Source organism: Maylandia zebra, linkage group LG20, assembly GCF_041146795.1.
Source record: "Maylandia zebra isolate NMK-2024a linkage group LG20, Mzebra_GT3a, whole genome shotgun sequence".
Taxonomy (NCBI): Eukaryota; Metazoa; Chordata; class Actinopteri; order Cichliformes; family Cichlidae; genus Maylandia; species Maylandia zebra.
The window spans coordinates 24444129-24461418 of record NC_135186.1 but is presented as its reverse complement, the minus strand read 5'-3'; the positions used below and the strand labels follow the sequence as shown (position 1 = coordinate 24461418).

General features: G+C 42.4%; 1 protein-coding gene across 1 annotated transcript; it reads left to right on the top strand.

Moving 5' to 3' along the window:
- Positions 1 to 643: 643 nt before the first annotated feature.
- On the top strand, positions 644 to 3330 carry LOC143414346 (cytosolic sulfotransferase 3-like). The gene is made up of 7 exons (XM_076878539.1): positions 644 to 986; positions 1312 to 1440; positions 1735 to 1835; positions 1917 to 2043; positions 2140 to 2237; positions 2514 to 2688; positions 2808 to 3330. The coding sequence occupies exons 1-7, from the start codon at positions 848 to 850 to the stop codon at positions 2918 to 2920; spliced, it is 882 nt and encodes a 293-aa protein (XP_076734654.1). The 5' UTR covers positions 644 to 847; the 3' UTR covers positions 2921 to 3330.
- The last annotated feature ends 13960 nt before the right edge of the window (positions 3331 to 17290 follow it).

Here is a 17290-nt window from a genome sequence, read left to right as displayed (position 1 = left end):
GACAGTTGGCAAATTAGTGTTAATAATAGCCATACATGTGTATACTTTTGCTAGGAGTGTGTTGGAAATTTGGTAATTGAGTGTTGTGCAGTGAATTGTGCCTACAGTTTTGCAAAGTGTGTGTTACAAAATTGCAAACTGAGTGCAAAGCAGTTTTTGTGCTTTTAGTTTTGCAAACTCAGTGAGTGGTTTTGCTATAAGTCTGAATAGTTTTAGAGATTGTGCTACAGGAATCACAGTTAGGGTTTAAGCATTCAGAAAAAACTGTAATAAGACCTACCTTGGCACTTGTGCAGGTGGAGCCAAAGGGAAGACATGCTTCACCATATTTTCTAGTCTTTGGCTTAGAATGAACTTTGCTTGGAAACATATTCAGCGATGCTTCATCTCCTGCTTTGCGTTAGTGTGGGAGCCCCGTCAAAAACCTTTCATGCTATGCTAGCAGTGTCCAAACAATCTTTTTTTTTCCCTTTTCATACCATGCCCAGGGGGCGGGCCCCACACCTTGGGAAGCTCTACTTTGAGGTATTGGACACCGATGGTAAACTGCCATCAGACCCTAAATCAGACCCTGTTATCTGTTGTTATCAATATTTTTTTTTAATTATTTCTTGGTGAGTGGACATATTGGTTACACTTTGACTAATCATTAATCAGTAACACAACCTTCAGAAGCAAAGTGCACTGAGGGTGTAATTACTGAAGGTTACTCATTTCTGATGTCAAGGAGGAACAGAGAATAAAACAGTAAAGCAGACAAAAAAATTACATCATATGGGAGAAAGATACTCTAAAGTGTGGAATAAAAACTCAGGCAGTTATTCTAATAATAAAAAAAAGTCAAGAGATGGAGGTGCGACCTCGACCAGAACTGTTTGACTTCCATGGAGTTGGCATGATCACAGACTTTACAGAAAACTGGGACAACATACAGAACTTCAAAGCAAGACCAGATGATATTCTTATTGCTACGTACCCTAAAGCAGGTAAGGTTAATTTAACCTTAGTAGACAGAATTGTGCCAGCCTGGGTGAACATAAGAAAGTGAAGACATGTGAAAGTAAACTGATTTAAACTCAAATCAAAGCCTTGGAAATTATTTTAGACTCTCTTTTTCTCTCTGTGTGTTTTATTGGCTTTAAAAAACCTTTGAGCTAAATGTTGTGCTGAAAGGCACTATATAAATAAAGCTTAAGGGCATGTACAAGGGTTGTGTGGAGCTAGTTACTATAGTATTTTTTTTAAATAAATAATTTCATGGATTGCTATATTTCCCACTGAACAGCATGGTTTTATCTCTTTCAACCTCAGGAACCACATGGGTCTCCTACATCCTAGATCTTCTGTATTTTGCGCACATGGGTCAAGACCGTCAGACTTCCATCCCTCTTCATGACAGAGTACCCTTCCTGGAGATATGCGAACCCCCTATGCCCAAAGGTCTCAGATCAGTTCTGATTGCAGAAATTTTTTGTGTGTCACATGTTGAAACAGCAGCTGCTAAAATGCAACCTCAGTGTGTTTCACATTCACTGTTGTCTAAACAGAGTGATATAATTTTTTTTTTGCTTGATATTTGGTTATTTTTCAAATCTATTTGGTTATTAGACACTCAAAATTGTTTGCAAACTCACTCGAAAGTGCCTTAAAATGTTGGCCTTTTAGCCATGTTGACCTCTGACATCTAGAAAAGTCCAACTTATTAGGGGCAAACCAATCATTCTTACCTTACAGGTACAGACTTGGCAGACAAACTTCCCACCACTCCTCGTCTCATTAAAACTCATCTACCAGTCCAGTTTGTACCAAAGTCCTTCTGGGAGCAGCGCTGCAGGGTAAAATGCATATATACCTGTAACCATAGAGACATGGGATTTATGAAACAGATTAGAACTTGTTGTTGTCTGGTTCTGCAGGTAGTCTACGTGGCCCGCAATGCAAAAGACAATGCAGTGTCCTACTTCCATTTTGAACGCATGGACAGTGGTATGCCAGAACCGGGGAAATGGAGCACCTTCCTGCAGAACTTCATGGAGGGGAAGAGTGAGTTCAGTTTAGTTTTACTGTCAAAAGAAGAGACCATGTTTTCATTTTATTTCTCATGTAAACACTCTGTTGTGTTTTGTTGTGTGTTTGTAGTGGTTTTTGGATCGTGGTATGACCATGTGAACGGCTGGTGTGAGAAGAAGCAGACTTATTCAAATTTTCACTACATGTTCTATGAAGATTTGATTGAGGTATCATGAGCTGTGCTAAAGAATGCCATTTACAACAAAGCTCATTACATTAAAAAGTGTCTTGAGTTTGTTAATAAACACGTTGCCCTTGCTGAAAGATTAAATAGCTTTTAGGAAATACTTAGCCTTCGTCTGGTGTTCTAGTCTGTGGGACTCGCTTTCTATGTTTACCAAAAGAAACATTATGCAGTTGTTATTTTAACTTCAAATTCTTTGCCTTTGTATCATTTTCTTTGAAGAACATATAAATGAAATATAAAATAACACTTCACACAGGACTGTGGACGAGAAATAGACCGACTGTGTTCCTTCCTTAGTTTGTCTCCATCACCTGAAGAGAAGGAAAGAGTCAAAGCCAGCGTGACTTTTGACAATATGAAACAAAATAAAATGACCAACTACTCCACCTTCGATTCAATGAACCAGACTATATCTCCTTTCATGAGAAAAGGTATAAATGTCTAAACCTAAAAGTTGTTTTGTTCCCCTCTGTGTTTCTTCTGAGAACTGTGTACTGCATTTATGAATAGGTTGATCAAATAACCTGAATTATTTTCTCTGTTTCTTCAGGAAAAGTTGGTGACTGGAAGAACCACTTCACTGTGGCCCAGAATGAACAGTTTGATGAAGACTACAAGCAGAAAATGAAGAATCCTGATCTAAAGTTTCGTTATGAAATTTAGATCCCCAGCTGGGTGTGATGGAACTCTGCACTGATATGTGATTAAAGAGTTAAGAAATAAGCCAAATTTGATATGAAATTTAAACAAACTAAATTTCAGGTAGCGGGGGGGCTAGGAGGAGTGGGCCGTCCGACTGCGGTCTGGGGCCTCCCTGCTGCTGCGGAGTCGGGGCGGTCTGCCTCTCCCCACCGCAGGGAAAAGGGTAACACCACCTGGGTCTGGGTGCAGTTCCCCCCTCCAGGGGCAAGGGTACCTAGACCCGGTTAGTAGAGTACGCTTGGGGAGTGTGATCGTGTATACAGCGTCCCTTTATGTCTGTCTCCACGTCGGTTGAGTGTGAAGTACATATGAGAGCATGAGGGTGGGAATGGATGTTTGTGTCTGTGTGTGCCTGTATGTCTGTGTCTATATGTCAGGTTAGTAACGCCACCTCTCTGGGGACATCTCGGGCCCTCCAAGGTTTGGAGGCCTATCTCCACCCACCACCACTTCCCCTGCCGGTGGCGGACTCCCTCAGGTATCGGTGCGTTGGTGGTTCTTTGTATCTGGGGGTGGGCGTCCGGGTACACACCAGCTCACTCCTTGGCGGCCGCTTATTGGGGCTCGCTCGGGCCACCTCGGAGGTGGGGTGCCCCCGGCCTCTTGGCCTGGGGCTCGGTCACTCAGGCACAGCTGGCTGCCGGCGGAGCTCACGGGCGCGTCACTGCAACTCCCCCTGGCTTCTGCTCCGCGGCTGCTGAATGAGCCCTCATCTGGGACTCTCCTTAGCTCTTACTGGGACAGTGACGCAGCTGCCCCTCTGTGGGTCTTCCTTGGTCTCTTGTGTTCTGGGGGCCTCTGGATGTCTGGAGTTTTGATCTCCTCCATACCTGCTTGATACCATAGAGGACAGGGCTGTGGCTCCCCACACTCTATAGCAGATCATTGCATGGAGAAACCTTTGGAATGCAAGCATGCTGATCCACACAGGTATGCACACAGGTGTACACATGGGTATTCACAGATGCGGACTACAGCTTTCTTGGCTGCTGCCTCAAAGCACACTGTGCGCTGTCTATCTTGCGTGCTGCACAATATCATTTATTATTTAGTAACTATTGATATCTATGACTAGCTAGTTTATTGTGATGGTGCTTTTTTTTTTTTTTCTATTATTATGTTGCTCTTTGTTGTTTGCTGTCTCCCCTGTTTTTTTTGTTTTCTCTCTCTCTCTCTCTTCCCCCCCTTCTCACCGTCTCTTCTCCCCTTTGGTTTTCTTTCTTTCTCTCCCCCTCTTTCTTTCATTCTTTCCCCCTGTCCTAAAAAAAAAAAAAAAAAAAAGGATGAAAAGAAAAAAAAAAAAAGATGCCAACTTAAGAAATGCGAGTATTTAGTTTTGTGTCAGGAGAGCAGGTAATAAACTGCTCAAGTTTTGGCTTTGGCTTAATAAATTTAGGGGTCCTAGAGGAACCCTTTTGAGTGAGGTGGTGTTACGCCCCTCTGCAGCCCCTAATCTCCTCAGTGTGTTCAGCTGTTGCTAATTGGCCACACCTAGTAAGGTATAAATAAACGCATACCTGTGGCAGGCTATTCAGGAAGCTCACTAGTCGTTGCCTTTGTGGCAACAGCCATTTGAGCCAACCTGGGATGTCATTTTAAGCTAAAACCTCTTCTCACTTACACTCTGATATTCGTCTCCTTTTTTATGTTGCAGCCTCGAGCCGGGTCATAACACCTCCCCTTAAGTTTTCCAAAAAAAAACAGATAGATGATCCTCAAGTACTTAGGGAAAATATTCTGTGGAGTCATGAGACAGTTTGTGGATAGTTTGAATTCTGTTATTTGTGGTAGTGAGATCATAAATGGTCAGAGGGCCCAGTGGCGCCAGTGTCCGGCAGCCTCGCCTCTGTCAGTGCGCCCCAGGGTGGCTGTGGCTACAATGTAGCTTGCCATCACCAGTGTGTGAATGTGTGTGTGAATGGGTGGATGACTGGATATGTAAAGCGCTTTGGTGTCCTTAGGGACTAGTAAAGCGCTATATAAATACAGGCCATTTACCAAAATACAGGCCATAAAGCTAACACAGTATTTCATAAAATGAACATCAAACAATTGATGGAACCATGATTCTGCTCCGTCTGAAAATCCTGAATGCTTTTCTGGGTTCTCCATTAGGTCATAGTAGTTCACAGCCCGGGATTCCAAGCATTCTGATCAGGTACTACACTGTGACGTCGTCAGACTACATGCCACCGATTGGCTGATAAGTAGCGTCAGTTAATGAGTCATTGAGCGCCATTTGCGAAAATTAAAACTGCAATTTTTGAATTTCGGTGATTATATTTGAATCAGGGAAATTTTGCCCCATACAGTCAGAAATATTGTATTTCTGATCACTTATCAGTACATATCCTTGTTTTTACATCTATAAAAACAAAGCTGACACTTGTGAGACTTGATCAAAGGTGTAAGCATCTCAGCAGATGCCTTTGTGTCAAAGTAACTGAGGATAAAACAGAAAAACATGAAGGAGATTTTCCTGGCCTGGGATTTTATAGCAGATAACCTTAAAAATATTCTGCAGTAGATACATTTGTTCAGTACTGAAGTGAAGAAATTAGGCTTACGTGTTGGAAATTTAAAAAACAAAAACCAGTGGCAGACAGCGCTGTAAACAACGGTAGCCTGGTGGGTAATAAGCAAGCGAATAACGCAGAAAACAGACTTTTTTTATGGGAATCTATTCCTGAGAGAGAGAGACGGAGAGCTCTGCATGACGTGTGATTTTTATCGTGGTGGAGTTAAAACAGCAAAAGTAAGAGGGAATTTAAGGTGTTTATTTAATGTTTATGTGAAGCGAAACGTGAAGCTAGTTTGGATCTTCTTTTGCTGCTGGTTCAGTCAATGTTGTTTGAAGATAGATCAAACCTGCAGCTTCAGAATCTAGCGCAAAAAAGACAAACACAAAGAGCGGAGCCGCCGAAGTGTGAAAATGTTTCACTCAGTACAGTGCGCTCCAGCTGTGAGGCTCCAGCTGCTGTTATGCAGCTGATGAATTGGTAATTGTGCACTAACTGGTCCTGGTATTCTCCTAACCCCAAAGCTGTTGCTGCTGAGAAAAATGTAATTTAAACAGCTGGAGAAGCAATGTACAGGAAGTATCTCCCCACTCTGCTTTTTCTGATTTCACAGTAGTCCTCCAGTCTGTCTCCCAGTCATTTTCACACATCTCCATAATGATGTTGGTGGTACAGGACCACTGTTTTATCTACTCAGACAATCACTATCAGACACGTAGTAGTAAACAAAACTAAAGTAAACAAAATCAAACATCAACATTTTTATGTATTTCAAGATTTTTATTATTTGTATTGTAATGGCTGATGGATGGTGAAGACTTTGCAATATAACTGTTGTTGTGAATATTTTCACAACAACAGTTATATTTTCACAACTGTTGTTGTGAAAAAAAAAACCCCAACAATCAAATGACCCCCTATGAGCAAGCACATGGCGACAGTGGGAAGGAAAAACTCCCTTTGAACAGGAAGAAACCTCCAGCAGATCCAGGCTCAGGGAGGGGCGGCTATCTGCTGCAACCGGTTGGGGGGGGGGGGGGGGGGGGGGGGGGGGGGGGTGTTATTTATATTTTACTGCTGTTAATATTTCCACGTCTCTAACATGCGTGGTGCATAAGGTGCAACAACCTCGTGTTGCTTTTTAATAATGGGGGCACGCTGTGTTTTCTGCGGTTTAATAGCAAGAGGAGGTAGGGGTGGAAGTACATTTTTATTTGTGTTTATGTCCCACGTCTCTAACATGCGTGGTGCATAAGGTGCAACAACCTCGTGTTGCTTTTTAATAATAGGGGCACGCTGTGTTTTCTGCGGTTTAATAGGAAGAGGAGGTAGGGGTGGAAGTACATTTTTATTTGTGTTTATGTCCCACGTCTCTAACATGCGTGGTGCATAAGGTGCAACAACCTCGTGTTGCTTTTTAATAATAGGGGCACGCTGTGTTTTCTGCGGTTTAATAGGAAGAGGAGGTAGGGGTGGAAGTACATTTTTATTTGTGTTTATGTCCCACGTCTCTAATATGCGTGGTGCATAAGGTGCAACAACCTCGTGTTGCTTTTTAATAATGGGGGCACGCTGTGTTTTCTGCGGTTTAATAGGAAGAGGAGGTAGGGGTGGAAGTACATTTTTATTTGTGTTTATGTCCCACGTCTCTAATATGCGTGGTGCATAAGGTGCAACAACCTCGTGTTGCTTTTTAATAATGGGGGCACGCTGTGTTTTCTGCGGTTTAATAGGAAGAGGAGGTAGGGGTGGAAGTACATTTTTATTTGTGTTTATGTCCCACGTCTCTAATATGCGTGGTGCATAAGGTGCAACAACCTCGTGTTGCTTTTTAATAATAGGGGCACGCTGTGTTTTCTGCGGTTTAATAGGAAGAGGAGGCAGGGGTGGGATTAAATTCTTAGCTGGTGAGTCTTTAGCTACAGACACAACCCTATTTGATTTATTAACAAACAGGCATTCCGTTTTAGGTGCTGTTTGTTCTGAGCTGCTCCGTTGCTGACAACGGAAGAAACCAACCCGATCACTACTGCCAGCCTCACCCCACTCCCGACTTACCCTTTGTACGTCCCGCACTCTCTCTGTCGTTGGTCGGATTGTGTGCTCCCAGCCGTTGTGGAGTGATGGGAGCGTTGCAAACCTGACGCATTTTTTCTCCTTTTTTGTGGCTTCTTTTTCAGCCCGCAATTCTTCAGTTGTGCAAACCTTTGCACGGGAAACGTGATCGTTAGCTCTACCATAAACGTGAGACATATTTAATAACGGTTGACTTTCAGCAGTATTTTAGACTCAGCGATACTTTAGACGGACCAACTTTGGAGTGCACTGGTGTAGAGTGTCGCCAAGGGTCTATTTATGCTATTTGGGAGCTCCTTCGAAGCACCTTTGTTGTGACGTTGCAAAGGCCTTTGATGTGACGTTGCAAAGGCCTTTGATCTGTCCGAGCTTAAGCCCCGCCCCCGTTGTCTGTGACGGTTCTCAGGCTGTGGCAGGGTCTGCACGCTTGAAGTACGCGCACTACGTACGGTGCGTACTATAAGTACGAGACGTGCGGAAGTGAGAGGCTTGTGAAATGGGACGGTCTAGTCTCCGTCGCGCTTCCCAGGTTGCCTAGCAACCATGATACTAACTGCTGGAAACGTGTCATACAACTTTGTTTGACAGAAATGAAGGAGAACATATTTTGTTCATTTGTTTGTTTGTTTCTACAAGAGCTTTGTGTGATTTGATAAGTATCTGAGGCTGAGACCACAGGACAGTAAAACATGATTTTTGGGCTTCATTTCTGTACTGAACAGTCATTTAAGATTAGTTAGTAAATAAGAATTAGCTAATGTTGTTCATGAGACTAAAGTCATATCACTTTGGTAATGTAAATATAATATGGCCAATATTATAGTTATTATATTAATCATTATTAGCTATTACAGCAGTGAACATGAACTCTGTGTCAAATACTGAGCCTCAGTACAGATTCAAGTTGCAGTTATTTATGTCTTATCACCTTAAATCTTCACTCAAAGACAAGTATCTTTGACAGTGCATATATAGGTGTATCATATATAGGAGACAAATGTTGTTCCTTCAGTATGTTGGCATTACTAAATTTGGCTCATTGCTTACATACATTTATAAAAAGAAAATGTACAAGCTGTGATAACTGTTTCTGATAAAATGAAGAGTAGACTGATATATTAAATATTCCTTTATTGGGTGAGAAAATCAGACCATGTCATAACTGCTTTAAGTCATACAGAATAGATATCAGAGCCTTAAACAGGCTGGCTTCTGCTAAATGGGTCAAACTGGGCAGAAGTACATTTATTTTTAGGTCCATTCTGCTGCTGATACATACAAACCGGATTGCAAAAAAGTTGGGACACTAAACAAATTGTGAATGAAAACTGAATGCAATGATGTGGAGATGGCAAATGTCAATATTTTATTCAGAATAGAACGTAGATGACAGATCAAACGTTTAATCCGAGAAAATGTATCATTTCAAAGGAAAAATATGTTGATTTAAAATTACACGGTGTCAACAAATCCCAAAAAACTTGGGACAAGTAGCAATAAGAGGCTGGAAAAAGTAAATTTGAGCATAACGAAGAGCTGGAAGACCAATTAACACTGATTAGGTTAATTGGCAACATGATTGGGTATAAAAAGAGCTTCTCAGAGTGGCAGTGTCTCTCAGAAGCCAAGATGGGTAGAGGATCACCAATTCCCACAATGTTGCGCAGAAAGACAGTGGAGCAATATCAGAAAGGTGTTACCCAGCGAAAAATTGCAAAGACTTTGCAGTTATCATCATCAACTGTGCATAACATCATCTGAAGATTCAGAGAATCTGGAACAATCTCTGTGCGTAAGAGTCAAGGGCGTAAACCCATACTGGATGCTCCGGGCCCTTAAACGACACTGCACCACAAACAGGAATGCTACTGTAAAGGAAATCACAGAATGGGCTCAGGAATACTTCCAGAAACCATTGTCAGTGAACACAATCCACCGTGCCATCCGCCGTTGCCAGCTGAAACTCTACAGTGCAAAGAAGAAGCCATTTCTAAGCAAGATCCACAAGCTCAGGCGTTTTCACTGGGCCAGGGATCATTTCAAATGGAGTGTGGCAAAATGGAAGACTATTCTGTGGTCAGACGAGTCACGATTCGAAGTTCTTTTTGGAAATGTGGGACGCCATGTCATCCGGACCAAAGAGGACAAGGACAACCCAAGTTGTTATCAACGCTCAGTTCAGAAGCCTGCATCTCTGATGGTATGGGGTGGCATGAGTGCGTGTGGCATGGGCAGCTTGCATGTCTGGAAAGGCACCATCAATGCAGAAAAATATATTCAGGTTCTAGAACAATATATGCTCCCATCCAGACGTCATCTCTTTCAGGGAAGACCCTGTATTTTTCAACAAGATAATGCCAGACCACATTCTGCATCAATCACAACATCATGGCTGCGTAGGAGAAGGATCCGGGTACTGTCTGCAGTCCAGATCTTTCACCTATAGAGAACATTTGGCGCATCATAAAGAAGAAGGTGCGACAAAGAAGGCCCAAGACGATTGAACAGTTAGAGGCCTGTATTAGACAAGAATGGGAGAGCATTCCTATTTCTAAACTTGAGAAACTGGTCTCCTCGGTCCCCAGACGTCTGTTGAGTGTTGTAAGAAGAAGGGGACATGCCACACAGTGGTGAAAATGGCCTTGTCCCAACTTTTTTGGGATTTGTTGACACCATGACATTTTGTATCACCATATTTTTCCCTTAAAATGATCAATTTTCTCAGTTTCAACTTTTGTTCTGTGATTTACGTTCTATTCTGAATAAAATATTGACATTTGCCATCTCCACGTCGTTGCATTCAGTTTTTATTCACAATTTGTTTAGTGTCCCAACTTTTTTGGAATCCGGTTTGTACTTTAGGTTTCTGAATATTAAACTTGTTGCTGCCTTTCATAGTGTGTAACTTGAAGGCCCTGAGTACTTTCTCCCACACTGAAAACACTGGAATGATAAAATATTTTGAACATTACCTAATGAGACTGATTCAGGACAGGCAATTAGTTATTTTAAACTTTCCTAGCAGTCCTTCACAAACAGGGAACAGTCTGTCTATTCTCTCCATCTGTCAGCTGGCTCTTCCTCCTCCTCTTCCTCACTGCTGAGTTTGTCCTGGTGGATCATCAGGGGTGCAAAGCCTCACAGGTGATGTGCAGCAGTGGGTCCCTCAGTCTGTCCTCACTCTGGACACTTGCAGTTGTCACACATGGAAATCAAATGTGTGATAAGCTGCAGGATTCAAACACAAGTGTAACTTATAAATACATGTTCATACTTTTATTCCACAATCAGAGAGAAAGAGAGAGAGAGAGTGCAGGACAGACAGACAGGTGACAGTCTCAGGTGTACACACTGCTACAAAACAGCACAAGAGAAGGAGGATTTAGTGTTTGTGTTATTACGAGTGCTAAACAAGAAGAGTTCCCAGTGGACACATGTGTGACTCCTGTGATTAAAACATCTTTCTTTCAGCTTAACGAGTGAACCGTCAGCTCGTTCAAACACACGTTAAAGCCCGTTTGGCTCGACACCACCGAACAGAGGCAGCAATATAACATAGCTAACATTAACAGTGCAGTGGATCCTGCTTGTGCCGTGATATTTGGCAGCATTCACTGACTTTCAGCTTGTTGTGTTTGTGGATATATGACTGACTTTAATTATCCATAAAAGTATCACATTTTCTGTAAGATTAATGTCAAGTATTGAACGGCGTATATTTTAAAGTAAGGCTTTAAAACCCAGTTAGTACTAAAATTGCTAATGGCACTTAACTTTGCCGGTATGTGGCCAACAGTAATGTTTTAACGTTCTTCTTTATTAAACATTTGTGCGTAAATAAGTGACATAATATTCAGTACTTACTTTAAAAAAAGTTTACTCTTCGGGTGCCACGCTTCTGCCGTTTTTTTCCGGCAAAATTATCCACACCACCGCCGCGCTATAAAGTCTTGGATATGTTGGGCCATGGAGGATACACCAACCCATCCTTAAAATTCAGGAAAATGAGGGCCGCATTTGGAGCAGCCTTTGAATTGGGACAGCCTTCGTTGCATCGCTGTGACCTAATCGGCCTTAAAATGCGGCCTTTAAGGCTGCAGACCCTGAATACAGTGCACCTTAGCATATACTACTTCCGGTGGGGAAACTCCTGTAGGGCGCTTTGTTTTCCGGTGTGATACTTGCTCTTCAGTACACCACTGAAGACTATGTAAGTAAGGGTAGGGTTTTATTGTTTTTAGCGCTTTAGGCTGGGAGTTGCTCACAGTAAACTAGTGGCACCAAACTTGGCAAGAGGTTTGAATTAGGGGTGGGCGGTATAAATAGATTACTGTTATGCATTTTTGTGGATCACAAGGTTTAAAACTACTAATAAACACACACCCACACACACAAATTAATTTCACCAGAGTGCCAATTTCAGGTCACTTTTGCTGTTCCAAGCCCGGATAAAGGAGCAGGGTTGGAATTGTGACATTAAAAAACAATAATTCCTAAAAGAAATTTAATTTGTAGTTCTAAATAAATTCGAAATGCATTTAGGACATTTTACTCACCTCCTCTTCCACGATGTTATTTCTCTCTCCAACAACGTAGGTTACAGGTCTGTAGACGACGCTATCAACATGGCTCTACACTTCATCCTGCAGCATCTGGACTCCCCAGGAACCTACGCCAGGATCCTGTTTGTGGACTTCAGCTCTGCCTTCAACACCATCCTTCCAGACCATCTCCAAGGCAAGCTTTCCCAGATGAATGTGCCTGATCCCATCTGCCGGTGGATCACTGACTTCCTGACGGACAGGAAGCAGCATGTGAGGCTGGGAAAGAATGTCTCGTACTCCCGGACCATCAGCACCGGCTCCCCTCAGGGCTGTGTTCTTTCTCCTCTGCTCTTCTCCCTGTGCACCAACTGCTGCACCTCCACCCACCAGTCTTTCAAGCTAATCAAGTTTGCAGATGACACCACCGTTATTGGACTCATCTCGGAGGGGGATGAGTCTGCCTACAGGAGGGAGGTTGAACGTCTGGTGTCCTGGTGCAGCCACAACAACCTGGTGCTGAATGCCCAGAAGACAGTGGAGATTATTGTAGACTTCAGGAAGCACACAGCTCCACTCCCCCCATCATCCTGACTGACACCCTCATCACCTCTGTGGACTCATTCCGCTTCCTGGGTACCACCATCACCCAGGACCTGAAGTGGGAGCCCACCATCACCTCCGTCATTAAGAAAGCCCAGCAGAGGATGTACTTCCTGAGGCAGCTGAAGAAATTCAACCTGCCAACACGGATGATGATACAATTCTACACCGCAATCATCGAGTCCATCCTCACCTCCTCCATCACCGTGTGGTACGCTGGAGCCACTATCAGGGACAAACAGAGACTGCAGCGTGTTGTGCGCTCTGCTGAGAAGGTGATTGGCTGCAGACTCCCATCTCTGCAGGACCTGTACACCTCCAGGACACTGGGGCGTGCAGCTCGGATCACAGCTGACCCTTCTCACCCTGGACACAGTCTGTTTGACCTGCTCCCCTCAGGCAGGAGGCTCCGGTCCATTCGCACCAGAACCTCTCGCCATAAGAACAGTTTCTTCCCCTCTGCTGTTGGTGTTACGGGTCCCAGATGTGAAGACCACAATAACAAAAAGAATACAAATCTGTAAAAATAAAGGTAGAGTCTCAGAGAAAGAATCACAGGAGCACTCGTATCTTTTCCCGAATTGCGTCTCTTATTTCCGATCAACAAATATAATTTACATCCAGTGCTTTCACTTGTCAGATATGCTCAATAACTGTAAAAGGTAAATAAAAGGCATTTGGCAAATATATGTATCTATGGTCATTACATTTCTCCATTACATTGTTAATTACACTATTCCTTCACTCATTTACATCAGCAGTGCAGATACCATATAATGCCTTAAACGTCTTATTGCTCTTTCTCACATATAGGGCAAACTCAAAATAGCTTATCCACAAATCTGATATAAGTGCATAAATCTTACTAGATTAGACAAAACACACCTGAATGTATTACTTTGCAATGTAACAACATAAATGTACATTCATTCTTAGCTTATTCTTAACATTTCCACATCATTTGAACGATAAAGAGTATATGAAATATTTTAAACTCGAATAATCTGATGTCAGGGCCTTTACAGTTAAATTGGAGCACCACACACACATATTTGATTGTTAAATGGAGTTTACCAAGTTTAAATACATCCCGCGGGCTGGCGAACTCTCGCGGTAGCTCTCGCGATAACTCGCGGTAACTCTCGCGAGACTTGGGGCTGCGCGGCTCGCCTTTACTTTTTTTTTTATAAGCCTTTATTTTCAACATTCATGACAAATTAACAAGCAACAACACATAAAAAACTTTGCATCAAAATATTTGGCAATACTCAGAATAATTTACAATAGATACATTAATACAAAAGTTAAATTACTCAAACATGTTAACATTGATTATATCTTCAAAAGATCCCAAGGTAAAGGGCTACTCTTTTTTTGTTCTAAAGTCTTCCTCCTTCTCAGGTCTGTAAGGATATTTTTGCACACAGCAACACTATCTATCATTTTTTGCTCAATGACCACCTTGGCTCTAGTTTTCCAACTGTGGGTGTTAATGACACACATGATAAGCCAAAAGAGGCGTCTTTTACTGTCGTACATTTTTTCTTTAAACAGACCATATTTTATAGCTTGTATGTTGTTATCAATTTCAAACCCCATTTTAGTCATCTGTTGTCTGATCTCTACTGTTCTATAACAGGATAATAGTAAATGTTCAAGGGTTTCATCTTCGACACATCGTGACATAGGACATTCTTTGGTGGTAACATAACAGCTCCACTGAACCACCGCTCTAACGGGGAGACGTCCAACAGAAATCAACCACACTGTGTCTCTCATATTTTCAGAGATTAATTTATCATAGATATTTTTAACTACTAACGGGTATTCTTCTACGCCCACGCCCTTATATTTTATCTGTCCTTCATTATTTTTACTATTAATTATATTGTATACTTGTTTAGTGCATACTTGTGTCCAGTTAATGCTCAAGTCTTTCCACTGTTCCGTAGTGTCGCCAAAAAGGAGCTTATAATAAGGTATATTGGATCTAGCCCTACCTTTTAATTTTCCCCATTGTGCTACATTACCTCTAATCCACGGAGTTCCCCTATTAAGAGCGCTAAAAACATTTTTAATAAACGGAATTCTCAAAGTGATACGGAGATCTGGCGCACCCAATCCACCACACTCTTTGCCTTTACCACCGCTGCTGTGCCGCGCTTCAGTAACTTTCAACTAAACCCCACTTAAGGTTACATCGGCGGTGTCAACATAACTCTCAGTAAACACCGAAGTAGAACGAGGCACAAAACCCTCATACACTGTATTTTTAAGACGATACTGACCTGTAAAAATAAAGGTAGAGTCTCAGAGAAAGAATCACAGGAGTACTCGTATCTTTTCCCGAATTGCGTCTGAGGGGACAGCAGGGATTGACTGGGACAAAAAATCGGCCCGGGCATTTTGACTAGAGACCGGCCCACCAAAAATGTGACGTCATTCAGGGGTAAAACCGCAAAGGATTCTGGGAACTTGTGGCAAGAGGTACTAGCGCATCTCAGTTACACAGCGACAAAAAGAAACACAAAAAATGGCAAGAAGCTGTTGTATTATTAACTGCAATAGCCGGTGTTGTGCCAAAAAGTGATTGCTCATATTTAAATTGCTATAAGTAACTTGTTGGGCTATAATATGTGAAACATATGTCAAATGCATCCCTCATGGATGACATAAAGTCATCTCTCCATCTCTCTCTCCTGCTCTTTTATTTCTCTCTCTTGTTCCATCTCTCTCTGCTGCTCTTCTGTCTCCTCTGTCACAGACTTCTCCACTTGATGATAAATCAGCCTGGTGCAACATGTAAGGATTGGCACAATTTGCTAAGATTTAGAGGAGTTTGAGAAAGTTCAGTTCCTCTGCCACTATGACCGGCGGCCGCCTCGGGTCTCTCCTCCTCTTGCCTCCCCTTTCCCTTATACACCTGCTGGCCTCCACCACTTGCTGATGTTGCTAAATCTGTGGAAGCTATGCCATAGCTACCGCCAAACAATTCAGTTATTTTTACACATTTGGCAGCGTCTGCCTGAAGGGCTTGTTTCTTTTTGGCCCTAATTTTTTCTGCACCTCCTTTCCTTTTTTTGTTCTCCATTTTCTTTAGTTGTCTATAAGATTGCTAAACAAGGGGGAGGGTGCATCCGACCTCCTCGGCTGTAATTTGTCCAGCCCAGAGTCGATCATGACCAATTGGCCAATCCAACACCTTTCATTATTTATACCCTTTCAAAAAAAAAAAAAAAAAAAAAAAATCGATCGGCCCATAAAAACAAAAAATCGCCAGCAAATGCCCGGTATCCCCGATGGCCAGTCCAGCTATGGGTGCGATCTTCCTGGGTCCCACAGACTATCACCAAAAAAGAATAAACAAATTAAATTGCTGCACATTTTGTAGAATAACATTTTAAGATTATTTAAAAAATAAAATAATGTAATGATATGTTTATTATGAAAAGCAGATGTTTTGTTAAGACATTTTCAGATAAAATAAGTACAAAATCAACTCAAAATGCTCCCACATGACAGAACCTCCTCTCTTCCTCGCTGGCTCCATATCTCTCAACCTCCTACTAGACCTCCTACTACAATCCTTCTTCCCATCATTAAGCATTAAACAGCCAAAGAACTACAAGGGAAATGAACACGGTCGACAGCTGCCAGGCAGAAAAGGAATCATCAAATGTGATCCAACAGCTAATCTAGATTGATTAACTCTACATGTCTGTGACCAAGATGAACTTAAACATGCCAAATGACACTGAACAGTTGGTGGAATTCACAAGCAATACACACAAGTGTAATATTTTCCACAAAGAAGTCCTTACTACACCTGCCTAAAATGAATTTCTTTGACAGTACTCATTGGATTGATGTTACTCACAACAACAGGAAGATCTGAGAAACTCATTGTGTGTTTATAATAGTCTAAATGACTTTTGGAGCCATTTATAAGAAAGTGTGGGGTCAAAAGTTCAAACAGTTGTACATAAACACAAATCCTCCCAATGTGTCATTAATTTGCCATAAGAGGAAATTAATTAGGACGATAAGGAACAATCGATTGGCATGATTGAGCAAGACCTCGTACATTGTCAGCGGCCACAGTAGTCTGGGTAACAACCCAAACTGGAAGCACCAGAGCTTCAGTTTCCCTGGGAGTGCAGTGTTGTTAATCCGCCTGAGGTCATTAGCCATGTTCTGCCTTAGTTGTTCAAGTTGCCAGGTATCACTGAGGTCTGCATTATACCACCGTCCCAGGCTCTTGATGGAATTGGTCACCCAATCAACACCCACAGGTTAACAGGGACGAAACTGGTGGAAGATTGTGTGACAGAAAGTCTCTGTGCTCAGCCAATGGAAAGCCTTTCCACAGGCTGAGAGAACATTTATCAATAAAACATATTAAAATACTTCTCTGAATGTAATAAACTAACTGGTGATGGTAAAAAACACAGGCCTTTTCCGCAGTGCCACGGCGCCGTGATCCCAGCCACCATCGATGAGTCGGAGGCCCTCAGGAGAATCAGTGTGGGCGCGGGAGATTCCGTCGGTCAGTCGGGAACTATCGCCTGGATGCTGAAGGTCCTAGTAGCCAG

Coding starts and splice junctions, on each gene's coding strand:
- LOC143414346 (XM_076878539.1), top strand. CDS start 848: ATGGAGGTGCGACCTCGACCAGAACTGTTTGACTTCCATGGAGTTGGC. Junction 1,836..1,916: donor TCTGGGAGCAGCGCTGCAGG/GTAAAATGCATA, acceptor CTGGTTCTGCAG/GTAGTCTACGTGGCCCGCAA. Junction 2,044..2,139: donor GAACTTCATGGAGGGGAAGA/GTGAGTTCAGTT, acceptor GTGTGTTTGTAG/TGGTTTTTGGATCGTGGTAT.